Source organism: Salvelinus namaycush, unplaced genomic scaffold (assembly GCF_016432855.1).
Source record: "Salvelinus namaycush isolate Seneca unplaced genomic scaffold, SaNama_1.0 Scaffold185, whole genome shotgun sequence".
NCBI lineage: Eukaryota > Metazoa > Chordata > Actinopteri > Salmoniformes > Salmonidae > Salvelinus > Salvelinus namaycush.
The window spans coordinates 257,403-274,506 of record NW_024058619.1 but is presented as its reverse complement, the minus strand read 5'-3'; the positions used below and the strand labels follow the sequence as shown (position 1 = coordinate 274,506).

Sequence of the window (17,104 nt, the reverse complement as noted above, 5' to 3'; positions counted from 1 at the left end):
ATGGACTGGTGCACTTCACAAAATAGATGGCATCATGAGGGAGGAAAATTATGTGGATATATTGAAGCAACATCTCAAGACATCAGTCAGGAAGTTAAAGCTGGGACACAAATGATTCTTCCAAATGGACAATGACCCCAAGCATACTTCCGAAGTTGTGGCAAAATGCCTTAAGGACAACACAGTCAAGGTATGGAGTGGCCATCACAAAGCTCTGACCTCAATCCCTTAGAAAATGTGTGTGCAGAACTGAAAAAGTGAGTGCGAGCAAGGAGCCCTACAAACCTGACTCAGTTACACCAGCTCTGTAAAGAGGAATGGGCCAAAATTCACCCAATTTATGGTGGGGAGCTTGTGGAAGGCTGCCCGAAACGTTTTACCCAAGTTAAACAATTTAAAGGCAATGCTACCAAATACTAATTGAGTGTATGTAAACTTCTGACCCACTGGGAATGTGATGAAAGAAACAAATCATTCTCTCTACTATTATTCTGACATTTCACATTCTTATAATAAAGTGGTGATCCTAACTGACCTAAAACAGGGAAATTTTACTAGGATTAAATGTCAGGAATTGTGAAGAACTGAGTTTAAATGTATTTGGCTAAGGTGTATGTAAACTTCCGACTTCAACTGTATATATAACATTCTATTAGCAAAATGTTGTATAATAATTTAAATTGAAACAGTTTTGAATCCAGCGTTGTTTTGTGCATCAGTTTATAAACCATGTGTCATGGAATCTGTACATCGAAAATCTCTTCCCAACTATTTTGCAATCTATATGGCAAAGCTGTAAACTTTTTGGTCCTTAAATGAAACTGGTATGCACCAAAATTACCGAATGACAGACCACGTATTCACCCTGCACACCCTAATTGACAAACAAACAAACCAAATCAAAGGCAAAGTCTTCTTATGCTTTGTTGATTTCAAAAAAGAAGAGGGTCTGATATAAAAATAAATATATATAAAAATTATGGAAAGCGGTGTTGGGGGAAAACATATGACATTATAAAATCCATGTACACAAATCCATGTGCGGTTAAAATTGGCAAAAAACACAAACATTTCTTTCCACAGGGCCGTGGGGTGAGACAGGGATGCAGCTTGAGCCCCACCCTCTCAACATATACGTGACCCAATTCAGGAAACTAGGCGTAATGTCGCAAGTGGCGACTTAACAGGAGAGCTGTTTGAACGTAATTTTTTAAAATCAAAATGTGCCTTAATATCAAACTTGTATGCCATCTGTAAATACAAATAAAATTGTTAAATTATGAGCCTAGTTGAAAAAGAAAAACAACTTTCCCGCTAGTCATGATTGGCTGAGATAATGAGAGTGTGGATTGGTCTACCATATAGCATGCGTCTGTCTATTGGAGCTGCTCAGTATGTTTAGGTAATCGTGTCAAACGTGGATTTATTAAAAAAAATATTGCGTAGTAAAACTGCATAAACATAATGTCAAGTTAAAGCGTACTGTTAGCTAGCTAACGTTAGCTGGCTGGGTAGTTAGCTAACGTTATGTGTATGATCTTATTCTTCGTTACTCCAACATTTGCTTGACTAGTTATAGCCATTGAACCTGGTTGGTTAGCTACATGCAGATTCATGCAGGGTAGTAACATCATGAGTTGTGATTATGGTCCATTGTTTAGCTAGCTAGCTAGCTACATGTCTTAACAAAAGACTCCACTCTAATTTTGACAAAGTATTTTATTTTCAAGTTAAAGTGTACTGTTAGCTAGCTAGCTAGCGTTAGCTGGCTGGCCCGCTAACTAACGTTATGTCATGCGTTGGGATTCATTGTTTACCTAGCTAGCTACCTAGCGACATTTCTTAACAAAAGACTGTCTTAGTGTGCCAGAGCACAGAATAACTGAAGTATTTTTAAAAGCTCAACACACGTTGAATATGTCCAGGGGGCAGTAAAACGTCGGCAACAAAGCGTAATTAAATTGTTGCCAGCAGCACAGTTACAGTCACCAACGCTCTGGATAACATTAAAACAGCCTAACAAGCTCTGCTAGGGACAGTAAAATGGTCAGAATAAAGTGTTCTCTCATTATGTGTCTGGAAGTAGCTAGCCAATGTTAGCTTGGGTGCTTGACTGTAGTTGTGAAAGTCATAGGTTTCAGAACAACTCTAGTTATTGGCCAGAGCGTCCACTGTGCGCTCTGAACGAGAAACCACAGATAGAGACTGTAGTTATGAGGTCATAGCTTTCAGAACAACTCTAGTTATTGGCCAGAGCTGTGCGCTCTGAACGCGAAACCACAGAGCGATAGGGCAAGTAATGATCCGTGTACTCTCTATCTCTCTTAGATGTCTGGAAGTAGCTGGCTAGTTAGTACAGAACGGTTGGACCAACCATTATAGAGATGGATGGGGCTAAGGCCTAAGAGGGTGTGAACAATGTTGAATGGGTGTAGACAAAGAAGGGCTCTCCAATAGTAGTACCAAAACATTGAAAGACGGTTCCCTCAAAAGTGAGTTTACAAGATGATAATGAGTTAACAAGTTGATAGTTGATAGTTTCCTCAAATGTAGTGTATGATATACCATTTTGTAGCTCTGAGTCTCTACTTTCATCCAATGTAAAAAACAGAAATTCAAATGTTGCTACATAAGACCGAAGAGTCACATATACAGTATATCAACGAATTGGCGAGGGCATAAGAACATTCTGCAGTAGCCGGCCTCATCCTACTAGAATCTGAAGTCAAATGTCTACCGTTTGCTGATGATCTGGTGTTTCTGTCCCCAATCCAATGAGGGCCTACAGCGGCACCTAGATCTTCTGCACAGATTCTGCCAGACCTGGGCCCTGACAGTAAATCTCAGTAAGACAAAAGTAACGGTGTTCCAAAAAAGGTCCAGTTGCCAGGACCACAAATTCCATCTAGACACCGTTGCCCTAGAGCACACAAAAAAACGATACGTACCTCGGCCTAAATGTCAACGCCGCAGGTAATTTCCACAAAGCTGAGAACGGTCTGAGAGACCAGGCAAGAAGGACCTTCTACGCCATCAAAGGAACATGAAATTCAGACAAACAAATTAGGATCTGTCTAAAAAATACATTAAAAAGTTATAAATCCCATTGCAATTTACGGTTATGAGCTCTGGGGTCCGCTCACCAACCAATAATTTACAAAATGAGACAAACAACAAATTGAGACTCTGCATGCAGTGTACAACGTAAAATACCAAATAATGCATGCAGAACAGAATTAGGCCGAAATCCACTAATTATCAAAATCCAGAAAAGAGACATTAAATTCTACAACCACCTAAAAGGAAGTGATTCACAAACCTTCCATAACAAAGTCAACATCTACAGAGAGATGAACCTGGAGAAGAGTCCCCTAAGCAAGCTGGTTTCTGGGGCTCTGTTCACAAACACAAACAGACCCCACTGAGCCCCAGCACAGCAACACAATTAGACCCAACCAAATCACGAGAAAACAAAATGATAATTACTTGACACATTGGAAAGAATTAACAAAAAAACAGAGCAAACTAGAATGCTATTTGGCCCTAAACAGAGAGTACACAGTGGCAGGATACCTGACCACTGTGACTGACCAAAAATTAAGGAAAGCTTTGACTATGTACGGACTGAGTGTAACCGATGTGAAATGGCTAGCTAGTTAGCGGTGGTGCGCGCTAATAGCGTTTCAATCGGTGACGTCACTCGCTTTGAGACCTTGAAGTAGTGGTTCCTCTTGCTCTGCAAGGGCCGCGGCTTTTTTTGTGGAGCGATGGGTAACGATGCTTCGTGGGTGACTGTTGTTGATGTGTGCAGAGGGTCCCTGGTTCGCGCCCGGGTTGGGGCGAGGGGACGGACTAAAGTTATACCGTTACATGAGCATAGCCTTGCTTTTGAGAGAGACCGCCGTAGGCAGACCTGGCTCTCAAGAGAAGACAGACTACGTGCACACTGCCCACAAAATGAGTTGGAAACTGAGCTGCACTTCTTAACCTCCTGCCAAATGTATGACCAAATTAGAGACACATATTTCCTTCAGATTACACAGATCCACAAAGAATTTGAAAATGAATCCAATTTTGATAAATTCCTGTAGCTACTGGGTGAAATACCACAGTGTGCCATCACAGAAAAGGGAAACCAGTGAAGAACAAACACCGTTGTAAATACAACCTATATTTATGTTTATTTATTTTCCCTTTCGTACTTTAACTATTTGCACAGTCTTACAACACTGTATATAAACATAATATGATATTTGAAATGTCTTTATTCTTTTGGAACTTCTATGAGTGTAATGTTTACTGTTCATTTTTATTGTTTATTTCACTTTTGTTTATTATCTATTTCACTGGTTTTGGCAATGTTAACATGTTTACCATGCCAATAAAGCACTTTGAATTGAATTGAATTGAGAGAGAGAGCGACAGAGTGAGACTTCAGTTCCCCAATAAACTCTAGTTTCCTCTCACTCAGGTAACCTCTAAGGATGCGTCAAAAATGACATCCTATTCCCTATGGGCCAGGGTCCAAACGTAGTGCACTATGTAGGGGATAGGGTGGCATTAGGGACGGAGAAAGACCTGAGGTGACCCTTAACCCAGGAGACACCAAGCTGTTCTGAACAGAGTAGTCATGAAGCCTTTTTCTAAAAGGAAAAAGCCACAACAACATTTGCTTGCAGTTACCATAATGAATAGTTATTGAGAAGGCGAACGAAGACGAGAGAGAGAAAGGATGAGGAGGAGGAAGAGAAGGACAAGGGAGACAAGCTACAGAGTACATGGAGAATTGAAGGCTGCAGAATAACACACACAGAGAATATTAGTGGTCTCTGTTTTTGGCCGTATCACAGGGTATGTCCCAAATGCACTCCATTCCCTGTTTAGTGCACTACTTTTGCTCATGGCTCACAGGGCTCTGGTCTAAAGTAGTGTCCTATATGTATAGGGAATATGGTGTCATTTGGGACCAGTGTAAAATAAAATGTGTAAACTCAACTCCACTTCTGCCAGGGTTCACATACTAACGCGGCTTTAGGAAAGACTTAGTCAACAGATACATATTTCAGTTGTGGGCTGTTGTGTTGTTGTGTTGTGTTCACTAAATAAAATACTGATCTTCCCTTAGTGTGTGTGTGAGGGCCCCCCATTTTAGTCTCCCCCTTTTTGACGGAGGAGAGAAAAATCAATTTTGCCATGTGGTATTGAGAACATTTTGCAGTTTTAAAGCTTTGATGATTTTCTAGAAGAATAGTGCAATTTTATAACAAATTTAATGCAATTCTACAAAAACAAATGTTTAGCAGTTATACAGCTAATTTACTGCAAATCTATTTATTTTGACATGAAGTGGAGAGATTTTTGCAGTTTTAAAGCTAATTTCCTGCAATTCTACACTCCTGCCATGATTTACGCTATGTTAATATGAAGGTCCAGTCTGATGAAATGTTAATATGAAATGTTAATATGATGGATTTTGTCAGTCTATGGAGGTCAGGGCCCTTGGGCATGTGCCCTGCATGCCCGGTCAGTATTCAGCCATGATTACTACACATTTAGATGGCTGGCTAGACTAACTACCTCTCAGACAACTGTTATCTGACATGGCTATTTGAGTGGCTGTCAGTGACTGACATAACACGAACAACTGATGAATGACGGACAACCACATTTCTAAATTGCACCTGGTGTATACTTTTACTCTCAATAGTAAGTTGAGACCCCGACAACACCTGAGACCCGGACTGAGACCCTGACTGAGACCCGGACCGAGACCCCGACCGAGACCCCGACCGAGACCCGGACCGAGACCACGACTGAGACCCCGACTGAGACAACACCTGAGACCCCGACTGAGACCCCGACTGAGACCCGGACCGAGACCCCGACTGAGACCCCGACTGAGACCTGGACTGAGACCCGGACCGAGACCCCGACCGAGACCCCGACTGAGACCCGGACCGAGACCCCGACTGAGACCCCGACTGAGACCCGGACCGAGACCCCGACTGAGACCCCGACTGAGACCCCGACCGAGACCCCGACTGAGACCCGGACCGAGACCCCGACTGAGACCCCGACTGAGACCACGACTGAGACCCCGACTGAGACAACACCTGAGACCCCGACTGAGACCCGGACCGAGACCCGGACCGAGACCCCGACCGAGACCCCGACTGAGACCCGGACCGAGACCCCGACTGAGACCCCGACTGAGACCCCGACTGAGACAACACCTGAGACCCCGACTGAGACCCCGACTGAGACCCCGACTGAGACCCGGACCGAGACCCCGACCGAGACCCCGACTGAGACCCGGACCGAGACCCCGACTGAGACCCCGACTGAGACCCGGACCGAGACCCCGACTGAGACAACACCTGAGACCCCGACTGAGACAACACTGAGACCCCGACTGAGACCCCGACTGAGACCCCGACTGAGACCCCGACTGAGACAATGACTGAGAGCCCGACTGAGACCCGGACCGAGACCCCGACTGAGACAACACCTGAGACCCCGACTGAGACAACACCTGAGACCCCGACTGAGACCCCGACTGAGACCCCGACTGAGACAACACCTGAGACCCCGACTGAGACAACACCTGAGACCCCGACTGAGACCCCGACTGAGACCCCGACTGAGACAACACCTGAGACCCCGACTGAGACCCCGACTGAGACCCCGACTGAGACCCCGACTGAGACCCCGACTGAGACCACGACTGAGACAATGACTGAGACAATGACTGAGACCCCGACTGAGACCCCGACTGAGACCCCGACTGAGACCCCGACTGAGACCCCGACTGAGACCACGACTGAGAGCCCGACTGAGAGCCCGACTGAGACCCCGACTGAGACCCCGACTGAGACCACGACTGAGACAATGACTGAGACCCCGACTGAGACCACGACTGAGACAATGACTGAGAGCCCGACTGAGAGCCCGACTGAGACCCCGACTGAGACCCCGACTGAGACCCGGACTGAGACCCCGACTGAGACCCCGACTGAGCCCCCGACTGACTCCCCGACTGAGACCCCGACTGAGACCCCGACTGAGACCCCGACTGAGACCACGACTGAGACAATGACTGAGACCCCGACTGAGACCCCGACTGAGACCCCGACTGAGACCCCGACTGAGACAATGACTGAGACCCCGACTGAGACCCGGACTGAGACCCCGACTGAGACCCCGACTGAGACCCCGACTGAGACCCCGACTGACTCCCCGACTGAGACCCCGACTGAGACCCCGACTGAGACCCCGACTGAGACCACGACTGAGACAATGACTGAGACCCCGACTGAGACCCCGACTGAGACCCCGACTGAGACCCCGACTGAGACAATGACTGAGACCCCGACTGAGAGCCCGACTGAGACCCCGACTGAGACCCCGACTGAGACAATGACTGAGAGCCCGACTGAGAGCCCGACTGAGACCCCGACTGAGACCCCGACTGAGAGCCCGACTGAGACCCCGACTGAGACCCCGACTGAGACCCGGACTGAGACCACGACTGAGACAATGACTGAGAGCCCGACTGAGAGCCCGACTGAGAGCCCGACTGAGACCCCGACTGAGACCCCGACTGAGACCACGACTGAGACCCCGACTGAGACCCCGACTAAGACCCCGACTGAGACCCCGACTGAGACAATGACTGAGACCCCGACTGAGACCCCGACTGAGACCCCGACTGAGACAATGACTGAGACCCCGACTGACTCCCCCTCTCCGCACATGTTTTTTATGCTTGGAGCCGGACCTGGACATGAGCTACATAACACCAGCAGCAGATAGAAGGGCTTGCCTCCAAAGCCTGGTTGTTGCTACGCAATTATAACATAACAAATAGAAAGGAATGGAGGGAGGCAGGGAGGGAGGGATACACATCTGGATTGAATGAACTGGATATATCTGACCAGAAACACATAATGAGTCACATATTTGACTCTTTTATCTGGTCATCCATCCTACTAATGCAAGTTTTCCGCTGCCACGCCGCCAAGCCTAACTGGGTTCAGCGCAAGCCTCTCTGTGTCAGAAAGGGAGGGGTTTCAGGGAAAGAGAGGGAAATAGGAGAAAAAGAGAGTCCTGTCTAGTGACGGGTGAAGAGGAGCGAGAATATACACTGGAAAGAAAAGTAGTCTCACAAAGCCATTTCCCCAGGGACGTCTAGGCAACAGGGACGTCTAGGCAACAGGGAAGTCTAGGCAACAGGGAAGTCTAGGCAACAGGGACGTCTAGGCAACAGGGACGTCTAGGCAACAGGGACGTCTAGGCAACAGGGAAGTCTAGGCAACAGGGAAGTCTAGGCAACAGGGACGTCTAGGCAACAGGGAAGTCTAGGCAACAGGGACGTCTAGGCAACAGGGAAGTCTAGGCAACAGGGAAGTCTAGGCAACAGGGAAGTCTAGGAAACAGGGAAGTCTAGGAAACAGGGAAGTCTAGGCAACAGGGAAGTCTAGGCAACAGGGAAGTCTAGGCAACAGGGAAGTCTAGGCAACAGGGAAGTCTAGGCAACAGGGAAGTCTAGGCAACAGGGAAGTCTAGGCAACAGGGACGTCTAGGCAACAGGGAAGTCTAGGCAACAGGGACGTCTAGGCAACAGGGAAGTCTAGGCAACAGGGAAGTCTAGGCAACAGGGAAGTCTAGGCAACAGGGACGTCTAGGCAACAGGGACATCTAGGCAACAGGGACGTCTAGGCAACAGGGACGTCTAGGCAACAGGGACGTCTAGGCAACAGGGACGTCTAGGCAACAGGGAAATACACCACCGTTCAAAAGTTTGGGGTCATTTAAAAAAGTCCTTGTTTTTGAAAGAAAAACAAATTTTTTGTCCATTGAAATAACATCAAATTGATCAGAAACACAGTGTAGACATTGTTAATGTTGTAAATGACTATTGTAGCGGGAAACGCATTGGATTAGCCTTAATTTCTAAGAACAAGAATAGACTGACGAGTTTCAGAAGAAAGGTCTTTGTTTCTGGCCATTTTGAGCCTGTAATCGAACCCACAAATAATGCCGCTCCAGATACTCAACTAGTCTAAAGAAGGCCAGTTTTATTGCTTCTTTAAATCAGGACAACCGTTTTCAGCTGTGCTAACATAATTGCAAAAAGGGTTTTCTAATGATCAATTAGCCTTTTAAAATTATAAACTTGGATTAGCTAACACAACGTGCCATTGGAACACAGGAGTGATGGTTGCTGATAACGGGCCTCTGTTCGCCTATGTAGATATTCCATAAAAAAATAAGCTGTTTCTAGCTACAAGAGTCATTTACAACATTAACATCCATTTGATGTTATTTTAATGGACAAAATCATTTGTTTTCCTTTCCAAAGTAAACATTGTTGAAGTGACCCCAAACTTTTGAACGGTAGTGTATGTCAAAAAGGGTTGTGATGTATAAGTCTTCTACAGTTCCATTTCTTGTGATCTAACAAGCCATGCAAAACATAAGCTACTCCTATTCACTGAAGTAGCCACGCCGCGAGTAGCCACGCCCGAGAGTAGCGACGCCCGAGAGTAGCCACGCCCGCGAGTAGCCAAGCCGCGAGTAGCCGCGCCCAGAGTAGCCACGCCCGCGAGTAGCCACGCCCAGAGTAGCCACGCCCGAGAGTAGCCACGCCCGCGAGTAGCCACGCCCGCGAGTAGCCACGCCCGCGAGTAGCCACGCCCGCGAGTAGCCAAGCCCGAGAGTAGCCACGCCTGCATGTTCTTGGAATCATCTAGAGGCTTCTTCCAGCCTGTGTTTCCTAGGTTGCGAATTCAAGGTTCACATGTATTCCTTTTGTTGGCCCGAGGTGACCTATTTTAAGAAATGCCATTGGTTTGTGGAGAAAAATGTTTAAGATCTTTGATAGGCTGATGAGGAATTTGTTACAGGAAATCAAATCACTGCCACCTGGTGAGGCTAGCATAGGGCTAACGTGTGCCAGGTTATCTGATGGGACCAGCTACAATGTAGCTTATGACCACGTGACAGTACTTAACCATTTTAATTGGCTGATGCTTAAACTTAACATTGAAACATGTTGGCAAGTATGGCCCCCGTTACATTTCAGAGAATGAAAGAGAGGCGAGTGGGAGTGTGAAGCCAAAGTAATTACACCAATAATTGTGAATAACTAGGCCCCACTGGATGGCTGTGAGCTTATCCCTTGTGTCCAAGGCCATTACAGTAACTGTGTGAATTGTTATCCATTATACATATGAATACCACATTCATAATACATAACGCATACCACATGCATAATACATGTTTAAACGCTCTGTCGTGCATCTCTGAGTTTACACCATAAAACTTTAGACCTTATTATTGGTCTCGTGGTAGTCGAACATTGATGATCGCTTTGCTCTACAGCCTTGAGCTTAGGCTACCTGTGTATATGGGTGTGTGCCCATCAGATTTTGTGTGTGTGTGTGTGTGTGTGTGTGTGCGTGTGTGTGTGTGTGTGTGTGTGTGTGTGTGTGTGTGTGTGTGTGTGTGTGTGTGTGCGCGCGTGAGTGTGTGCTTGTCCTTTATTGCATACGTGTGTGTAAAAAAAGCAGGCTCTACTCTTTAGAAAATGGCGATAGGGCTTGGCGATAGGGCTTGGCGTTAGGGCTTGGCGATAGGGCTTGGCGATAGGGCTTGGCGTTAGGGCTTGGCGTTAGGGCTTGGCGATAGGGCTTGGCGATAGGGCTTGGCGTTAGGGCTTGGCGTTAGGGTTTGGCGTTAGGGCTTGGTGATAGGGCTTGGCGTTAGGGCTTGGCGATAGAGCTTGGCGATAGGGCTTGGCGATAGAGCTTGGCGATAGGGCTTGGCGATAGGGCTTGGCGATAGGGCTTGGCGATAGGGCTTGGCGTTAGAGCTTGGCGATAGAGCTTGGCGATAGAGCTTGGCGATAGGGCTTGGCATTAGGGCTTGGTGATAGGGCTTGGTGATAGGGCTTGGCGATAGGGCTTGGCGATAGAGCTTGGTGATAGGGCTTGGCGATAGGGCTTGGCATTAGGGCTTGGCGATAGAGCTTGGCATTAGGGCTTGGCGATAGAGCTTGGCGATAGAGCTTGGTGATAGAGCTTGGTGATAGGGCTTGGCGATAGGGCTTGGTGATAGGGCTTGGCAATAGGGCTTGGCATTAGCATTCTTTAGCCCAGCTGTCAGGGATCCATATTCCCAATATGCAAAAGGACTCATGGCTTGGTGTATTGTACCAGGGACTTTTTAACATGTGTTTGACAGGGCAGAACAGATCCCGTGAATACAGGACTACACCCGGAGACTGGGAGACACAGATTGTTATCATGGGACGAGGCCGGAATAAGTGCTGGGGTCATGCATTTCAAACAGTTGGAATGTTTCACAATCAATCCCAGACCAGCGTCTGTGGGGAGTCTGGGGCCCTCGTGGAAAGACATGGACAGATAACTAACTACAATCTAGCTAGTGTCTCTAAGCTAGTTTTAGGACAGGAATGTTTTCCCCATTTGACATATGTATATATATGCTGTAGAACCACTGTACCAGTCAAAAGATGCCAACAAGGCAAAAGGGTGGCTACTTTGAAGAGTCTCAAATATAAAATATATTTTGATGTATTTAACACTTTTTTGGTCACTACATGATTCCATATGTGTTATTTCATAGTGTTGATGTCTTCACTATTATTCTACAATGTAGGTAATATTTAAAAAAAAAAATAAAGAAAAACCCTGGAATGAATAGGTGTGTCCAAATCTTTTTGGACTGGTACTGTGTGTAATGGGGAATATATATATTTTTTTAAAGAAGTAAAAAAGCAAACAATTTACACAATTTACACAATGAATGCGCAAGAATTGGTGGGAGACAGCGGAGCCATTCTGGAGAGAGACACATATCTTCACCACACACTCCTCCCCTTTTTCTTGTCTCAACATTTTTTAAATTGTATTCCAGACAAATTATTTTTCACGCAAACAGTATTTTAGATGCTTTTCTCTGACAGCGTAACTTAATAATCAACTAGGCCGATAATTGTGGGCTTCCCAAATAGGCATTGACCTACAAGCTTGGGATTTTATAACAATCCAAAGCAAAATAAAATGTCAAGAAGCTAATGATTCCTCTGTGGCTAAGTCAAGCTTTCTGGCAAAGTTTTTGAATGATTTGATATATGTCTGTATCGACGGGAGTTATAATTTCCATTTACTTCCCTATTGGACCCACCACTACGCCATTTCCCTCCTGTTCTATTGGACCCACCACTACGCCGTTTCCCTCCTGTCCTATTGGACCCACCACTACGCCATTTCTCTCCTGTCCTATTGGACCCACCACTACGCCATTTCCCTCCTGTTCTATTGGACCCACCACTACGCCATTTCCCTCCTGATCTGTTGGACCCACCACTACGCCATTTCTCTCCTGTCCTATTGGACCCACCACTACGCCATTTCCCTCCTGTTCTGTTGGACCCAACACTACGCCATTTCTCTCCTGTTCTATTGGACCCACCACTACGCCATTTCCCTCCTGTTCTGTTGGACCCACCACTACGCCATTTCCCTCCTGTTCTATTGGACCCACCACTACGCCATTTCCCTCCTGTTCTATTGGACCCACCACTACGCCATTTCCCTCCTGTTCTGTTGGACCCACCACTACGCCATTTCCCTCCTGTTCTGTTGGACCCACCACTACGCCATTTCTCTCCTGTCCTATTGGACCCACCACTACGCCATTTCCCTCCTGTTCTGTCGGTTTTCATATCAACTTTCTTTCGTTGTCCAGAAGCCAAAGTCACAATCCCAGTAACATTAAAAACCCATCCTAGTTGTTGCATCTTTAGTTTCCTCGTCTTTCTAAGCTTCTAACAGAGATTTTCATCTCTGCCACATACTGTATATCAAACCGCTATCAGGTGCTCTGTTTAGAATGGTGTTTTCCCCTGGTGGTCTGTTTAGAATGGTGTTTTCCCCCAGGTGGTCTGTTTAGAATGGTGTTTTCCCCCAGGTGGTCTGTTTAGAATGGTGTTTTCCCCAGGTGCTCTGTTTAGAATGGTGTTTTCCCCCAGGTGGTCTGTTTAGAATGGTGTTTTCCCCAGGTGCTCTGTTTTAGAATGGTGATTTCCACAGGTGCTCTGTTTAGAATGGTGTTTTCCCAGGTGTTCTGTTTAGAATGGTGTTTTCCCCCAGGTGTTCTGTTTAGAATGGTGTTTTCCCAGGTGTTCTGTTTAGAATGGTGTTTTCCCCCAGGTGCTCTGTTTAGAATGGTGTTTTCCCCCAGGTGTTCTGTTTAGAATGGTGTTTTCCCCCAGGTGGTCTGTTTAGAATGGTGTTTTCCCCCAGGTGTTCTGTTTAGAATGGTGTTTTCCCAGGTGCTCTGTTTAGAATGGTGTTTTCCCAGGTGTTCTGTTTAGAATGGTGTTTTCCCCCAGGTGTTCTGTTTAGAATGGTGTTTTCCCAGGTGCTCTGTTTAGAATGGTGTTTTCCCAGGTGTTCTGTTTAGAATGGTGTTTTCCCAGGTGTTCTGTTTAGAATGGTGTTTTCCCAGGTGCTCTGTTTAGAATGGTGTTTTCCCAGGTGTTCTGTTTAGAATGGTGTTTTCCCCCAGGTGTTCTGTTTAGAATGGTGTTTTCCCCCAGGTGTTCTGTTTAGAATGGTGTTTTCCCAGGTGCTCTGTTTAGAATGGTGTTTTCCCAGGTGTTCTGTTTAGAATGGTGTTTTCCCAGGTGCTCTGTTTAGAATGGTGTTTTCACCCAGGTGCTCTGTTTAGAATGGTGTTTTCCCAGGTGTTCTGTTTAGAATGGTGTTTTCCCAGGTGTTCTGTTTAGAATGGTGTTTTCCCAGGTGTTCTGTTTAGAATGGTGTTTTCCCCCAGGTGTTCTGTTTAGAATGGTGTTTTCCCCCAGGTGTTCTGTTTAGAATGGTGTTTTCCCCAGGTGCTCTGTTTAGAATGGTGTTTTCCCCCAGGTGCTCTGTTTAGAATGGTGTTTTCCCCAGGTGCTCTGTTTAGAATGGTGTTTTCCCAGGCGCTCTGTTTAGAATGGTGTTTCCCCCCAGGTGCTCTGTTTAGAATGGTGTTTTCCCCCAGGTGCTCTGTTTAGAATGGTGTTTTCCCAGGTGTGCTGTTTAGAATGGTGTTTTCCCAGGTGCTCTGTTTAAAATTGTGTTTTCCCAGGTGTGCTGTTTAGAATGGTGTTTTCCTGCTAATTGCACTTCGGCAAATGTTTGAATATGATGTTTTATTGGCTGGTTCATTACTACGTGTTCTATGAAGATGCACCACCATAATGTAAATGTGATTTCTGTCATTCTGAGCACCGTGGTAGACACCCTTCATGGGTTATGCACCCAATCCATATGTGTCCGGTACATTTCTCAAATGGACGTTAAATTAAAATCTTCCCAGTCACATTGTCCCGGAAACCCTGAAACACACACACACACACACACACACACACACACACACACACACACACAACACACAACACACAACACACAACACACAACACACACACACACAAACACACAAACACACAAACACACAAACACACAAACACACACACACACACACCCTCAGGGGCCTCAGTAATGATCGATTAGGGCTCTCACCTTCACCATGTTCCTGGTATAGTCCGTCTTCACCGGAACCTTCATCTGGAACACCCGGCCCACCACAGCAGACGAGTCTGGGAATCCTGACACTCCCCCTGCTCCTACTGCAGACTGCTGAACAGCATCTGCCACCGGCTCCAAGGCCTCCACAGCTGCCTCCACCACCTGGAAGTCTGACAGTATGGAGGAGTGCATGGAGGCTTCCAGCTCCCCGGGTCCGTCCACCATCATGTCCCCCAGCACCTCCACCTGTCCCTGGGATTGATCCAGTGGCCAGGCCCCTTGAGCCAGAGTTATCATGAGAGCCAGTAGCAGCAACACACTAGCCCTGCAACCCACAGCTAAGCTCCCCAGACCAGGCATCCCAGTCCCAGCCGCCTCCTCCGCCGCTCGACACTCTCCTCTCTGTTTATTAGCCATTCTTTGTCTTTTGTTAACTATCTCTCACACAAAGGAGGATGTCCCCTGGAGAGGACAGCATGCAACCAAACCACACACCGACAGACACAAAGCTGATCCTACCCGACCCAACCTACGCTTTTCTTTTCAATAGGGGCCCCTTCTCTCTCTCTCTCTCTCTCTGAGAGTCCCCTCTCCTTTTCTCCTCCCGTGTCCCCTGTTCTTTTGTCAGAGGCTCTTCAGTGGTTCGTAGATCCCATTGTTAACCGAGCATTTGAGACCTGTAGAAAGAGAAGAAACAGGGATTCATTAGGACATGCTTTAAATACCAGGAGGAGTTTTAAAACTGCTAGACTGTTCAATATTTAACCTCAACTTTAAACACCTCGGAGATCATTCTCTCTCTAACACCTTAAGAGTTAGGTTAATTATCTGTAGTCTACACAAATCTCAATGTCAATAACATTCCAGGCAACAATGTGCATGCTTCCTATCGTTATGTAGCTATAGCAACACAATCCCAGGTGTGTAGCTATAGCAACAGAATCCCAGGTGTGTAGCTATAGCAACACAATCCCAGGTGTGTAGCTATAGCAACATAATCCCAGGTGTGTAGCTATAGCAACAGAATCCCAGGTGTGTAGCTATAGCAACATAATCACGTGTGTAGCTATAGCAACATAATCAGATTAACATTCAAACTGAAAGAAACAACTTTCAACTCAAGGAGGAGAGGAGGGGAAGGAGAAGGACCCTTCTCTCTCTAGCCCTGTCGATACCGGATTCTAACATGCAGCCTTTGTTGTGATCTTAAAAAAATATATATCTGATCATTAGACGATTAAAGACACTTTGTGATCTGATTGTGATCAGATCTTATAAGTGTAAACACACAAGATTGGGTCAAGATCAGGACAAAGGGTGCATGTTAACGGGAAGATAGAAACAGGGCTTGCTTCTCTCTCTCTCTCTCTCTCTCTCTCTCTCTCTCTCTCTCGCTCTCTCTCGCTCTCTCTCGCTCTCTCTCTCTCTCGCTCTCTCTCGCTCTCTCTCGCTCTCTCTCTCTCTCTCCGTCGTTCCCCCTTTTCTTTGCCTCTGTGTCTCGCTCTGTGAATTCCCCATTACAGCCAGAACAGCCCCGTCTTCCCCTGTAAAGGCAGAAAGAAGCAGGCCCCTGCCTCCCTCCCATTGACTAGTGGAACATGGTGAAACAGGGGTCACCATACAATACCAGCCCAGCTCAACAGAAGCTTTTCTTGGAAGTGCTGAGATGAATGCATGACTTTTCCATTGTATGGGCCTGGCTGGTGAGCCCGGGGGGGCAAGCTCAGGGCTGTTTGTTTCTGTGTCATCAGAAGGCTGGTGAGCCCAACTCAGGGCTGTTATTCATACATGTCTTTCATGGGGGGGAGGGGGGAGAGAAAGAGAAAGGGATGGAGCAACAGAGAGGAGGAGAAGCTGCCTAAATAAGTTGTGTGTGTGTGTGTGTGTGTGTGTGTGTGTGTGTGTGTGTGTGTGTGTGTGTGTGTGTGTGTGTGTGTGTGTGTCTAGCGTAGGGGGGGGGGGCAGCTCCACATTTCTATACAACACAGCTGATTTCCCTGGAGGACATGCTCAGCCCCTCTCTACTGGGAGCTCAGGGAAACAACTGAACCAGAGAGGTGGGAGAGGAAAGAAGACGTGGGAGAGATTTGGAAGGTGAGCGAGAGAGAGTTGGGAGAGATTTGGAAGGAGAGCGAGAGAGAGAGGTGGGAGAGATTTGGAAGGCGAGAGAGAGAGAGGTGGGAGAGATTTGGAAGGAGAGCGAGAGCGAGAGGTGGGAGAGATTTGGAAGGAGAGCGAGAGAGAGAGGGGGGAGAGATTTGGAAGGCGAGAGAGAGAGAGGTGGGAGAGATTTGGAAGGCGAGAGAGAGAGAGAGGTGGGAGAGATTTGGAAGGCGAGAGAGAGAGGTGGGAGAGATTTGGAAGGAGAGTGAGAGAGAGGTGGGAGAGATTTGGAAGGAGAGCGAGAGAGAGAGAGGTGGGAGAGATTTGGAAGGAGAGCGAGAGAGAGGTGGGAGAGATTTGTAAGGAGAGCGAGAGAGAGAGATGGGAGAGATTTGGAA

The 17,104-nt window shown here is 46.8% G+C and overlaps 1 protein-coding gene across 1 annotated transcript in view; it reads right to left on the bottom strand.

Annotated features, from left to right (window-relative positions):
• Window positions 1-17,104, bottom strand: part of LOC120037758 (dystroglycan-like) — a 107,147-nt gene that overhangs the window by 24,346 nt on the left and 65,697 nt on the right. The window contains exon 3 of the mRNA XM_038983722.1: window positions 14,598-15,280. Coding sequence (XP_038839650.1) covers window positions 14,598-15,020 — 423 coding nt within the window. The 5' untranslated portion in view covers window positions 15,021-15,280. The remainder of the gene's footprint in view (window positions 1-14,597; window positions 15,281-17,104) is intronic.